A 13,170-nucleotide genomic window follows, 5' to 3' on the forward strand; every position below is an offset into this window, starting at 1 on the left:
CTTTCCCATCTCTTCAGTTGATCTTGAATTGCGATTTCTGATTTTACTTGCCTATAGATATGTAACTCCCTTAGTGCTGCAGCCAGTGACTTTTTTCATTTGCAGCAATTTGGCTTTTGAGTCCCATAGATTAGACTATCTAAACTAGAAAATGTATCAAGTCTTCGATAGCGTTCTGCCATGGATGCACGTATACATCTGTCCACAGTTGTCTGCTGTCTTTGGAGGAGCACGATAAAGTCTGCTATAGAGGATGAAACAATAATCTTGTGTTATATTTAGAAATCTGTTTTTGGAAAATAAATGCTTATCATACTGTAAGAATACAGAGTAGGAAGGTGCTTTGAGTTTTATTTTTACTTTTATTCATTTAAAAACTTGTCAAAAGGCTTTCCTATTGGGAAAGCAAGTCCATTTTCTTTTCAGGTCAGCTGAAAAAAAAAAAAAAAAATCAGATAGTGAGTGCACTGACTACCCTGCTAGCCTATACAGTGGTATAAAACAATCTTTCCTTCTTTTGTCATTTAGACTGGACAAATTATTTATCTTGCTCTTCTTTCTCTCACAGGTTTTTCATTCCTTCAGTTCTTAAGGCATTCTTTCCATAATGAACTAAATACAATGTATCTGGACAAGAGATCTTTTAAACTGGTAAAATGTATCCCGAGCATCTTCTTGAAGCTTATTCTTAATTCTCGCCCACAGCCCTACCTGCAGTGTTTCTTCCCCGCTCTTGTGTTTTGAATCAGGCACACACTCTAATATATTTTCTAAAGATTCTGATTTTTAAAATTTTATAGCATGAAGAGATGTTCTTTTTTCTGTACTGATTTTGCAGCTGTATGTGGAGTTATTTATGTTGCTGTTCTAGAAACAGTAAATCTAAAATATATTCAAGTAAACTCCTTTTTCAGTTTCCTCCAGGTAGATAGTGTCTGACATTTCTATTCCAGGAAAACTTGGAATGAGAATATGATTTTATCAAACAGTTGTCATTTTCTTCTACTGTTTTTCTTCCTTAGGAAGGTTCTACTGCACCTGGAAGTAAACGTTGGGTATCACAGTGGGCTAGTTTGGCTGCCAATCACACACGTCATGACCCAGATGATATCAGGTTGGAGTCACCTGTTCCTGCTGCTTTAGAGAACGGTAATAAATCAGTTCTTGTTGACATAATTTCTGATGAAGAAACCTCTGAAAGGGGGAGAAGAATGATCATGTACATAAATAAGCAACTTTCATACTGTTAAGACCTGGTCTTCATTTGAAATTCTTCCGTGTCTTTGAGAAGACGCAATGTAAAAACTAGCTCTGTGGTAGTTTTCTGACACAGAAGAAGGATGCCAAAATTAAACAAAGATACTAAAGCAAATTAAAAAGTGTAACATAAAAGAAACTTTCACTTTAATGCAGTTTGGGTTCATCTGCCTAATATGTTTCTGGTATACTTGGAATTGACTGTTAAACCATCTGACCTGAAGTTTGTTATTCAGCTGTTCTTCAGCTGAAAAGTAGCCATATTTCTGACACTGGAAACGAAGAAGACATACTTTATCTCCAGTGATGAACAACTGTCTGTCCTTAACTAAACTGTTCACATCTGTGTTTTTGAGTAGTTTGTTCACTAAGGTCTACACTCTTGACTATGAAGGAGTTGCTTACCTTACCTATCCTCAGTTGTTTTCTTCCTCTCAGTTTCAACCTAGAGACGTTGATGCAACAGAACAATCTAGTGCATTTCTAATGCTGATTTTTACGTGCTGAGGTAGAAGTTACTATATCTAGCAAAGTAGTTCCATAGTTGTCTTCTGTAAATCATGAGTTAATATAGCTCTTTGTTGCCAAATTGATTACACAAGGATGTCATTTCCATGCTTTCCACATCCTGAATGTGATATGCTGTTTAGAAATCGAGAAGTAACTGACTGTCAGCCTACTGCTAGTTATGTTTCTGTCCTGCAATTCCAGCATTTCCTCTTATTCCAGTTGACTTTGAAATTCACAACAAAGTTTAAAAGATTTTTTAAAATGGGAAAAAATGTGTGTTTAAAGTAGAAATGCCTTTCTGTGTACATCACTTCAGAAGACACACTACTACCTACAGAGCTTGTCCAATAACCTCTTGTTAGATATTGGTGAGTAAAATTAATTACTTGTCTTTCTAATAACTTTTTTTTTTTTCCATGAAGTTACATTCAGAAGAGTAATTTGTGTTCTCTACTTTTTTTGTTATAGCTGCTGATTTTCTTCAGATTCTCAAGATTCCATATGTCTATTACAAATTCAGAGCTACATCTTTGAACTTTAAGTTAGTCTCTCAGAAGAATGCATTTTCAAAATGATAAAACTAAGTCTTCACTGCTTTCAGAATGGAATCCTATAATTCTCCCCTTGCTAAGTCTGGAAACTTGGTCTCAGCACTCTGCCCAGCAGGCAGGCCTTCCGCAGAGCAAGCTTAAGCTTGCCTATTCCTCAGATTCCTGGGATTTTTGGTTGTTGAGGTTTTTTGGGGGGGGAAGGAGGGAGCAGGGGGAGGTGGACAGTTTGGTTGGTTTGTTCCTCGCTGTGCACACTCCTACTTGAGTCCCCAAACAAGTGTAAAAGCATAGCAGCAGAGATTTTTCCAAAATAGTTATCAAGTTTGCATTGCAAACGTAGTAAATAATAACTTCTTTAAAAGGAAAAAACAAGAACAAAACAATACCATATCCATATTTTACTACACAAATAATAGGTTTCTTGATACCAGACCTGGGTTATGTGAACTGAACCATTGTTTGAGTTGCTTGACCTTGAATCCCATAGTGATTTTTTTCTTTGAAATTCTTTGTCCTGGGACATCTTAATTTAGTTGTAACTAATGTATATTTTTTTTAAGTGGATTTGTTGCAGATGTATTTTGCTGCTCTCAGATTTAAGGTAACACTGATAAATGCATTTGCGTACTTTGTGTTTATAGAGACCTTATCCGTACCGTTTATTCTGTATTAGAAAAAAGCTAGTTAGTATCATCACAAAAGAGTTAGCTTTTCATTCCGTGTATTGTTCTAACACAAAGAATGGAAGACAAAGGAAGTGAATTTTAATCCTAAAGTTGGATTAATATCTTTTAATATTTTATTTAAAATTTTAAAAAGTGAAACTGAAATATTATTGAGAATTACAACAAAACTAAGCAGCTATTCTGTATTGTTTACTAACTGAAGCTCTATTCAGGCTTATGTTCACCAGATGATGGTGTATATGTAAGTATGTTTAATTAAATGAATTTTAATTTAATCGATTGTTGTTATTTTTCTTATTACTTTTTTAAGTCAATTGCATGGTTTTAAAATGTAACAGATGAGGCCATATATTAAAGTAAGCAATAAAAGAACTTCCAATTTCAGAGCCTCATTGTATTGTTTTCAAAGAAATTTTGCCTTTCATGTTGTATAGTTTAAATGTCTGTGTCAATGCATGAAAGAATTCTTACCAGTGACTACTGCTTCTCTAGGAGCTTTTGCACCCCTCATAGAGTTTGAACTTTGAATATGTTGTTCTTTAGGATATCAAATATGTAAGGAGATGGAAAGGGGGAAATTAAATAATTTAATGTATCATGTATGCAGAATAATGGGTATTGAGTAAATTCTATACTACTTGGAAGCATCAGAGTGAGATATAATATATATAAGTACTTAAAAAAATAGCCCATGATGTGATGAGACTGATCCTTTGGATGGTTAACTTGCAAACTGGGGGGTATGATGTGGTTTTTGGATTCATTTAAATTCTATGTTTTAGATGGAACACTAACCAGAACCTTTGAAGGGATGAATACCTATTTTGCCAGCATAAGAACTTTGATTTAAGTGAACTAACAACTGTGCAATATGCCCCTATATTGCAAGAATTCTAAAATGCTTAATATCCAAAAAGCACACAAAAACCTAACTTGTGATGAAAGTTGTATGTAATATGTATGTCCATAGAAGAATTCACAAAGTCTGCTTTGTTGGCTTAGGTGCCTACATTTTCTTCAGAAATGTTGGTAGTTAAATTTCCAAAGGTGTGTACATGCTACACCTCTACTACTAACAACTTTTAAATGTCTAGATATCTGAAAAAATGAATAGGTAACGAACAAGTTGAGCTTGTAGGTATGTCTGAGAGAAGCCTGTCTTCACAAATATCAGTTATGCTGATTTCTGTTCAATATATATTTATATATATATATATATTTATATCTATATTATATATTTTTTTTAATTTACAAAAGTGTCAATTCCCAAGAAAAAATATCCAGAAATGTTTAGATTTCAGTGATATCTCCTGCTTTTCTAAATGAGTGTCCTCACACAGGTGATACAAGAAAAAAGTGCAAGTTGTTTTGCCACCTTCATCTAAGATGTGACAATGTGCAAAGCAAAAATAAAAATTAAGAACGCAGAAGATAAGCATTTGATTTATTGTTGTGGTTTTATACATACAACTGCACACATACAGTGTAACTGATAATACTCAATTAAGGGATTAGAGAGTTCTTGCCATGAGGGACACCTTATTCTCCTGGAACAACCAATGTATGTTTATATATATTTTTCAACATAGATGCCACTACTACCTCTGCATTTTCACCAGTGATGAACAAGACTGTGCACGTCATGCTCATAAAAATCTTCACCAGCGGAGTTGAACTGCTGTCGCCTCTGCTGAAATGCACACCCACCACCTCCCTGTGCTCTCATCCACTGTTTAGTCTCCAGAAGTGTTCAGCAAGCATCAATAAATGTCAATGGGTGTCATTTTTTCCTGCATGGAGGAGCTCAGTTCCACACTTTGGCTTCATCCACTTCCATGTCAGATGCCTTTGTATCAGACTGCCCCTCTGTTGCCAACTGTTAGACAACAGTAAACAACAAAATATAATGAGATATTGGCAGAAAGGTTCACCCTCTACTGCCACACCACCATCATCTGCCTCTGACATCATGGGCCAACATAATAAAGCAGGAGGCATTACTTTCAGAGCTGCCCTCCGATGTTCCAGTGACGTTTCAGTTTTATGTTGTTTGATTAGTATTATGCTGTCTTAATTTAATGTTTGTGTTTAGCTTGCCACTGAATTACTTCTTAGCTATGCTTTCTTTTTCATTTTTAGACACAGATATCAGTGAATCTGGTATTTCCATCAGAAGTACCGGTTCAGCTACGTCTGTGACCAGCCAAGGTGAGCGGAAGAGAAGGACGCTTCCACAACTTCCCAAGGAGGAGAAAATGAGTGAAAGCTCCAGAACAAAAACTGCATCTCATCAGAGATCAGAAATAGGTGAAAAGCAGGACACTGAACTTCAAGAGAAAGAAACTCCAGCTCGTGCCTCAGATACTGACAGCAGAAGTATAGCTAAGTCAAGCAGAACTGTGAATGGTCTTTCACCCAAAGCAACGGGAGAAAAGGTTTTCTCTTTCCCTAGTTCTTCCAGTAAAGAGAGAGCTGAAACTGGCAGAGAAACTTCTGTGGTGAAACAAGCTCTAGCGAAAATTCAACAAGAACGAAAGGAGCAAGGACACTGGACACCCACAAAATCTGCTACAAACCTAGTTGAGAAAGATAAGGAGGAGATTGCTGTGTCACGCAAAACTTTGGATAATCAGGACAAAGCTCCTGGACATGATAAAGCAGCAATGAAGTTAGCACAAAGTGAGGGAAAAAGAAGAAGAAATGAGGAAAGTATTAAAGGACAAAGTCCTAAAGCATCAGGAGAAAAAAAGGAATCTTCAAAACCTTTGGTGAGGCAAGGCAGCTTTACTATAGATAAGCCTAGCACAAATATACCAATAGAGCTTATTCCTCACATTAATAAGCAAAGTGGATCTGCTGCCCCCTTAGCATCTGCAAACAGAGTACGTGACAGAAGTGATTCAATGGACACTGATTCCAGTCTAGATACAACACTCATTTTAAAAGACACTGAAGCTGTAATGGCTTTCCTTGAAGCTAAACTGCGTGAGGAAAATAAAACTGATGAAGGTCCTGAGACCCCTAGCTATAACAGAGATAATTCCATATCACCAGAATCAGATGTAGATACAGCCAGCACAATCAGTCTTGTTACTGGTGACAGTGAAAGGAAATCCACACAAAAACGAAAGAGCTTTACAACCTTATATAAAGATAGATGTTCCTCTGGTTCCCCTTCTAAGGATGTTGTAAAATCCTCTGCAGCAAGTGCCAGAGAAAAGATGGAAAAGAAAACTAAAAGTCGATCTTCAGATGGTGGATCTAGAGCTGATGCTCGCAAATCTGTGCAATCCAGTGGAAGAATGAGGCAACCATCAGTAGACTTGACAGATGATGACCAAACATCTAGTGTACCTCATTCTGCCATTTCCGATATCTTATCATCTGACCAGGAAACCTACTCTGGCAAATCGCATGGAAGAGTTCCTTTTGCCTCAGCAGATGAACTTTTGCATTCTAAAATGGAAGGAAAGTCAGCTAAATCAAAAAGCTCTCCTGTCGTACTTGGACAATCTAGTAAATCTACCACTCTTCCAAGACCTCGTCCTACAAGGACTTCTCTCCTGCGCAGAGCACGACTTGGTGAAGCCTCAGACAGCGAGCTTGCTGATGCCGATAAAGCTTCAGTCGCTTCTGAAGTGTCCACTACAAGTTCTACGTCAAAACCTCCATCAGGGAGGAGGAGTATTTCCAGAATAGACTTACTTGCTCAACCCCGCAGAACTCGACTTGGCTCTTTATCAGCACGTAGTGATTCTGAAGCGACAATAACCAGAAGCACTGCTTCGTCTCGCACTCCAGAAGCTATTATCAGAAGTGCAAGGCTGACATTAGCAGGAGAAAGTAAAGTTTCTGCTAGAACTCGAGCCAATAGCATTTCTCGACTTTCAGATTCAAAATCCAAATCTTTGGCTTCAGCTCATAATTCTCCCTCAGGTATGTCTGATTATTTGAACTATTTTTCTACAATACTACATATATATATAATTTATTTACGTATTTTAAGGTACTGTTCTTACCAAACAATTCATTGAGTTTTAGTTGACTTGATCTTTTTCTTTCAAGTAGGAGGCTTTCTTGGTGACGCTTGTGGACATTTCTCACTTAAAGTCACAAAGACAAGAAATTTTAATCTTTTAACTTCTTGGATGGAGATATGCATGTGTGTGTATATGTATATAAAATTATGTTCGTTTAACTGGAAGTCAGTATCGAAGAATTACACTGAGGTATTCAAGTGTGGCAGCACTGATTTGCACGAGAGTGAAATCTCTCAGCTCAAGCCATAGTAGTGAATATTTAGAAGGTCAGCAACATTTTTACTACATAGAATATACAGCATTAGTTTGTTAAGTATATTTGCCAGCCTGGCATACAGTAAGTGCTCCCTAAGGGAACACCCTGCGAAGTTTTAGGATATTCTTATTCATAATTTAAGATCAGCTTCTAAAACCACAAAAGTGAGATTTGTTTAGTATGGATAAAGAAGAAAGAAGGGAAAAAATGAAAACACAAACAATACTTGACTAAGCACACTAAAGTTAAGCAATTCATGTTATATTTGCTTTGCCTTAGAGTAGTTTCTATTCTCATATCTAAGTCATGACAATTTCTGGTTTTGTCATGATTTCCAAATGGTGTTTCTTTTGAATGGTAGCTTGTTTACTGTAATTTATCTTAGATGTGGATGAAAAAAAATCCATGGAGTTGATTAATTTTAACCTGCTATTCAGTTAGAAGCTAACACACTGCCTTAGATACAAGCAGAGTGAAAAGTTGCTAGATTTTTTTCCAACAGAAATATTAAATCAATCAAAGTTGAAATGTGGTGATTCTAAATGTTATCTACCATATGAAATGAATATTTATAATTGGTGACTTCTTGCTTTTTGAGTTGCCTGTATTGACTGTATTTCAAGCCAATGCACAATCTAAGAAAAAAATAAATCGCAATAGCTTGCTTAATTCCAGTGCTGAGGTATTTCCACTGAGATTATATTTTTAATACACCATCTCGTATTTAGAATACATTTATTTATATATTTGTTTAGGTATATTTCCTGCTAGCCTTCCGTTGCTTGTGTATCGTGAATGTACCACTAGAATTCTTAGCAGTTTCTCCTACACTGCTGTGTTTTTGTTGTGTTGTTTATTAGCTAAATAGAAGTTTCAGAAGAGATACAAATAAAGTAGAAAACGAAGATGATTCTGTTATAATATGATCTCTATAAGGATACCAAAAAAAAAAAAAAAAAATTAAACCTTTGATAAAAATGGAATATTTCCCTCTAAGATGTCATTGGAAAAATAACATACTTTCACTTTTAATCAGTTTTGACTGCACTCATGCAGCTTGAAAGATGGCAGCTTTAATCCAAAGAGTGTCCATTAATACTGCTTGTACTTTTAATAACCAACACTAATTCTCATCCCGCTACCACTGATTTTTTTAAAAGGCAAACCACAGATACTACTTGTCACTTTGCTTCCCCCTGCCCCCCCCTCCTCCCCAAAACTGTATATGGATGTTGAGGTTTGTGTACATTTGTAAGGCTCTATGCTTTCTAAACTGGTCCCAGGTTGCTGCATTGAAGTGATTTGTCAATTCTGTTCAGTGGAGTCCTTTCAGCTTTCATTTCCCAGTCTATTAGTCTGTCCTGGTTGTCTGTCCTTAACGTTCATGTCAGTTACCTGCATTATACAGCTAACTCTACCTTGTATAAAATGTACTGCTTTCCAAAGGGAAAAGATGCCATCTTCTCATGAGCTACCCAACTTATATAACAAGCTAGCTATTAAAAATCTCTACTGTTTTAAAAGATTTGCAGTAGAACTAGCTTATGCCATTAAAACAAAAGTATCAATGTACATACCCAAATCAGGAGTAGCATGTAAGCCATTTAGAATTTACTTGAGGTATATTGGAATTGCTGTAAAACTGGTGTAAAATTTACTGCTGCAGGCCACTTATACACACCACTACTCAATGCATCTCCATTTTCTCACTGGCATTTTTAAAATGATGATAACATCTCAAGTTATTAATAACACTATCATTTTCCCCGTTTTACACATATTTAAAATGTTTGATTTGAATGTATTATTTGCATGCAATATGTAAAATGTAAAGCAGCGGCATATTTTAGATTTAAAGAATATAATTTTGTTTCTAGAAATGTCAACAATTCATTTAAATGTTTTGTTGTGCTCTTAAAAACTTACTCATGAAATGCCTGAAGTACGTCAAAGTGTTTGTATGTATTTGCCTTTGGGCAGATTTAATTCAAGCATAATTATTGCTTATTTTCTTGTCTACCTGGACCTAGAAAGACTGGAAAATGCATAATCTTTACCAGGAAGTTAGTTGTTTTTTTCTTACTGTACTTGTTTTCACTAGTGCATTAGTTGTGATTGAAGTGTTAAGACTGTTCCGTGGGCCTTCTCATCAGAGCAGTTAACATTACAGCATTGTAGATCGTGAAAATATTGGCATTGGAATCATGCTGCTTAGATTCAGTCTATGGAAGAGAAAATTATTTTCACATTTTGCAAATCTCTTTGACTGTTCAGACATACATGCCCACAAAAGTGGGGAGGAAAGGACTGCATTGATTGAATTTTTTAATTACTGTGTATTTATGTGGATTGATTGCAACATAACAGCATTAAAATTGCCAGAGCTGTGAGCAAGTCCATAGTTTCCAGAAACTTTTTTTAAGCCTTCGTGCAGATAAGTATTGCTTGTTTTTAAATGAAAGGGCAAGCAGCTAAATGGAATGTTTTGGATGAGAATTATCAGTATTGAAGTATTTGCCAGGGTGTTCCCATGGCAGGAGGCGTGATAACTGAGAGCACTGGGAAAAACCAAAGCAAATTAGTCATTCTGTGTATAGCACAAGCAATGAAAGATTTAATCGAGGCACTAAATAATCAAAAAATAGGGTGATCAATAAAAACAGAGAAGACAGAATTTTGGAGGAAAATTGCAGATGATGTTATGAGAAGAGCCACGTGTTGCAGAGGAAAAGCTGTGAGGACAGACTTAGCACAAGAGTGCCAACTGCAACTGTAAAATTCTGCATTATTTTAAAGCAGAGGGACCTTGGTGAGTGACTGGTGGTGGCAGCACTGCCAACTTGCTGACCGAGCTTCATTGCAAATAATCATTTGCAAATCATTGCAAATCAAATCATTGCAAATAATTAGCAGACAAGTTCACCAAAGCTGCTGAGGTATCCCTGTAAGAAAAAGCAAAGGGTTCAAGCATAGAAAACAACCTTTATCTGACCTTCAGCATTTTTGCAGTGCTGAGCACCAGATGTGAGGATTTTTGAAACAGGCAATCTCTGAGAAGGCAGTGCATCAATGAGGATATTTTGCAATGGATACGTTGAGTAAATCTGCTCCCAAATTTTAAAAGATCATGGTGTCATTTGCTAAATTAAGGTGTTGTCAACATACTGTGCTTTCACACAGCAGCCACCAGTAAGATTTGTCAACTGTTAAGTATGCAGTAACATTTTTCCCACATTAAAACAATCATAATAATGAATTTTCACAATTGGTTTTGTGGTGCTATGTAGCCAGTTGCTATTGATGTTACTTCAATTGCATAGTATCTCTGGAATGTTGAAGCTTTTGCAAAGTTCTTTATTTTTGATTTAATGTATAATTTAAGAATTTTTTTCTAAAAAGTATGAGTCAATGCTGTGTGGAAAAAGAGGAATTAATACTGATCTCATCAATAGATTTTATTTAAGCAAATGATTCTTATCTGAATGTTTTAATGCAAATTAACATGATAAAACACTATTTTGTACACAGAGAAACCCAAGCTTCTCCCAGACCCAGATCCTGATGTTGAAACTTACAGTGGTAGAGTACTAGAAATCAAATCTGTTTCTGATATTTCACTTCTCATTCAATCTTTAGTTTTTAAATATATGACTACATATGCTCATTGTACAGTGCTGAGTTACTGGACTAGCTCACTTGAGAGATTTTATGATCAATTTTATATTTGTTTTGATGCATTTCATTTGAACTCGGACAAAATATGTAAACAAAAATTGATAATGAAATGTGGGCCCAACTCATAAATCTCTTTGGACTTCAGTCACAAGTTGCTTGCATGCTACTGGTGGGGAAATGTGCTTTTTCTGCTTATGTTCTATTTCCCTAATCAAAACAAACTTAAACCTCTGAAAAGAATGCAGTAAGTAACTGGAAAGATCTTTTTCTTTCCTTCAATAAAGTTAGAATAGTGATAAGTTAAAAAAAATTAAAAATTAGTAGAGCTGGACACAATTTGAAGCCTACATTTAAACCTGAAAAAATTGTGCAAGAATGTTTGTGTTTTTAGCAATTAAAAATGGATTTTTTACATGAGGGAAGGGGTGTAAGCTTATGACATCAGTGTCATATTATAAGCATTATAAGCATTCGAGGCACTGCACAGATCATTTCACAATTAAAAATGACTTTCAACACTTATTACCTGAATTCATACTGATACATTATTTCTAATGTATTGGCTCTTTTAATGGTTTGAGAGTGGTCATTTTTACAAGTTGCATTTTTCTTTTTCCTATCCTAAAGCCACTATGAATAAATTGAATACTTTACATTACCAAGATATGATCACACACTTTACAAAATGTCTATGGTTATTATAGAGCCTCATGAATGTCAGTGAGTTTAGGGGATTAAATCCCCTGCAAGACTTCAGCAGGTCATAGTGATGAGCACTCCTTTACACTCGGGTGATGTCTCTTCCTGCTGGGAATGTTTGAGGACAGAATGTCTGAAACAGGACTTGACTAATTCCTAGGGGGAAGAAAGCTTCCTACTTAATTCCAGTTCTCTTCTACTTCAGTCTGTCCACAGCAACATGGCCATGTATACTTTGTGCTACGTGTGAGAAAACATGCATTTTGCTCCAAGGTTTCTGGAGATCTGCTGCTGATTTTTATGGCACAGTATTAGAAATATTTTTTTCTATGCTAAATTGTATCTTCCTGGCTTTTAATGCTTTCCTTATGTAAGCATGCATTCTAGGCTTGCTGCCAGCTCAGTCCTTCCTTCATGTCCTTTCATTTTTTTTATATTTTTTTGTGTGTGCTACTTAAACCTTAAATGAAACTTACGGGAAAAAAATCTGCAGAAAAAGTGCAAGCTGATTATATACTTAAATGTTAATGAATTGGGCCCCTGATTTTTAATACAGTTTGCTTGAGCTCATATACAGTTACTGGCTTTTACATCTTATTTCACTCATCATTATACAAAGAGCATCCAATTTATGTTTTATTAATATTATTTAACACAACTTCTGTAGCTTTCTTTTTAAGATGTAGTAAAAAAGCTTTTTGTAAGGTATCTGGGGATTGGCAATTAATAGTTGTGTACTTTTATGATAATACTGAAATAATTTTGGTTTTTTTTTCCTTATAAAAGATACAATAATAATTCTTTTTTAATGATTAAACTAATTTAGTAAGTGCAAGATGGAGGCGCTTTCCTACAGATTATGCTTCCACCTCAGAAGATGAATTTGGATCAAACCGTAATTCTCCTAAACATACCCGTCTACGTACCTCTCCAGCCCTGAAAACCACACGACTGCAGAGCACGGGGACAGCAACTCAAAGTAGCAATGCTTTCAAGCACAGAATAAAAGAACAGGAAGATTACATACGTGATTGGACTGCTCACCGAGAAGAAATAGCAAGGTTGGTTTCAAAGCAGCACCACCAAAATAACAAGGATTTGTACCCAGACTGTTGTGTGGTGCATAAATAGGCGAAAGTAAGCTGGTAGATTATCTGTATCGCTCTGCATAGTTTTCATTTGCTAACTGAAAGGGTGATTTTGAATTCCTCTTGTGAGACATTAGCAGAACACCTGTGTTACCTGCACATATTCTAACGGATTATGATGATCATTGCTGAGTTATGATAGCTAGATTCCAGAGTGCAACTTCTGGTTGCGTTAGTAGGACTTGCAGAGGAACTTTGTGTGGAACTGTTGGTTGCTACTGGTATATTTCTTGAGCTGTATTTGAATTATATCTGATTTTGTATTACATTTGCATTGATAGTGAGGTAGAATTTCAGATGAGGACGTACGTGTCAGAGAGGAAGTAAGTTCTGAGAGACCAGCAGGTC

At 35.9% G+C, this 13,170-nt stretch overlaps 1 protein-coding gene across 3 annotated transcripts in view; it reads left to right on the forward strand.

Annotated features, from left to right (window-relative positions):
* The window catches only part of CEP170 (centrosomal protein 170), a gene marked incomplete at both ends in the record, with an annotated part of 64,111 nt that overhangs the window by 37,131 nt on the left and 13,810 nt on the right, over positions 1-13,170 (forward strand). For 2 of the 3 annotated variants that reach the window (XM_079550859.1, XM_079550858.1), the window contains 3 exons: positions 1,023-1,149; positions 5,144-6,940; positions 12,501-12,735. In XM_079550859.1, coding sequence (XP_079406985.1) covers positions 1,023-1,149; positions 5,144-6,940; positions 12,501-12,735 — 2,159 coding nt within the window. The remainder of the gene's footprint in view (positions 1-1,022; positions 1,150-5,143; positions 6,941-12,500; positions 12,736-13,170) is intronic. The other variant, XM_079550860.1, reaches the window with a different exon arrangement.

Source organism: Tetrao urogallus (assembly GCF_951394365.1).
Source record: "Tetrao urogallus genome assembly, chromosome: 2".
NCBI classification, from domain to species: domain Eukaryota; kingdom Metazoa; phylum Chordata; class Aves; order Galliformes; family Phasianidae; genus Tetrao; species Tetrao urogallus.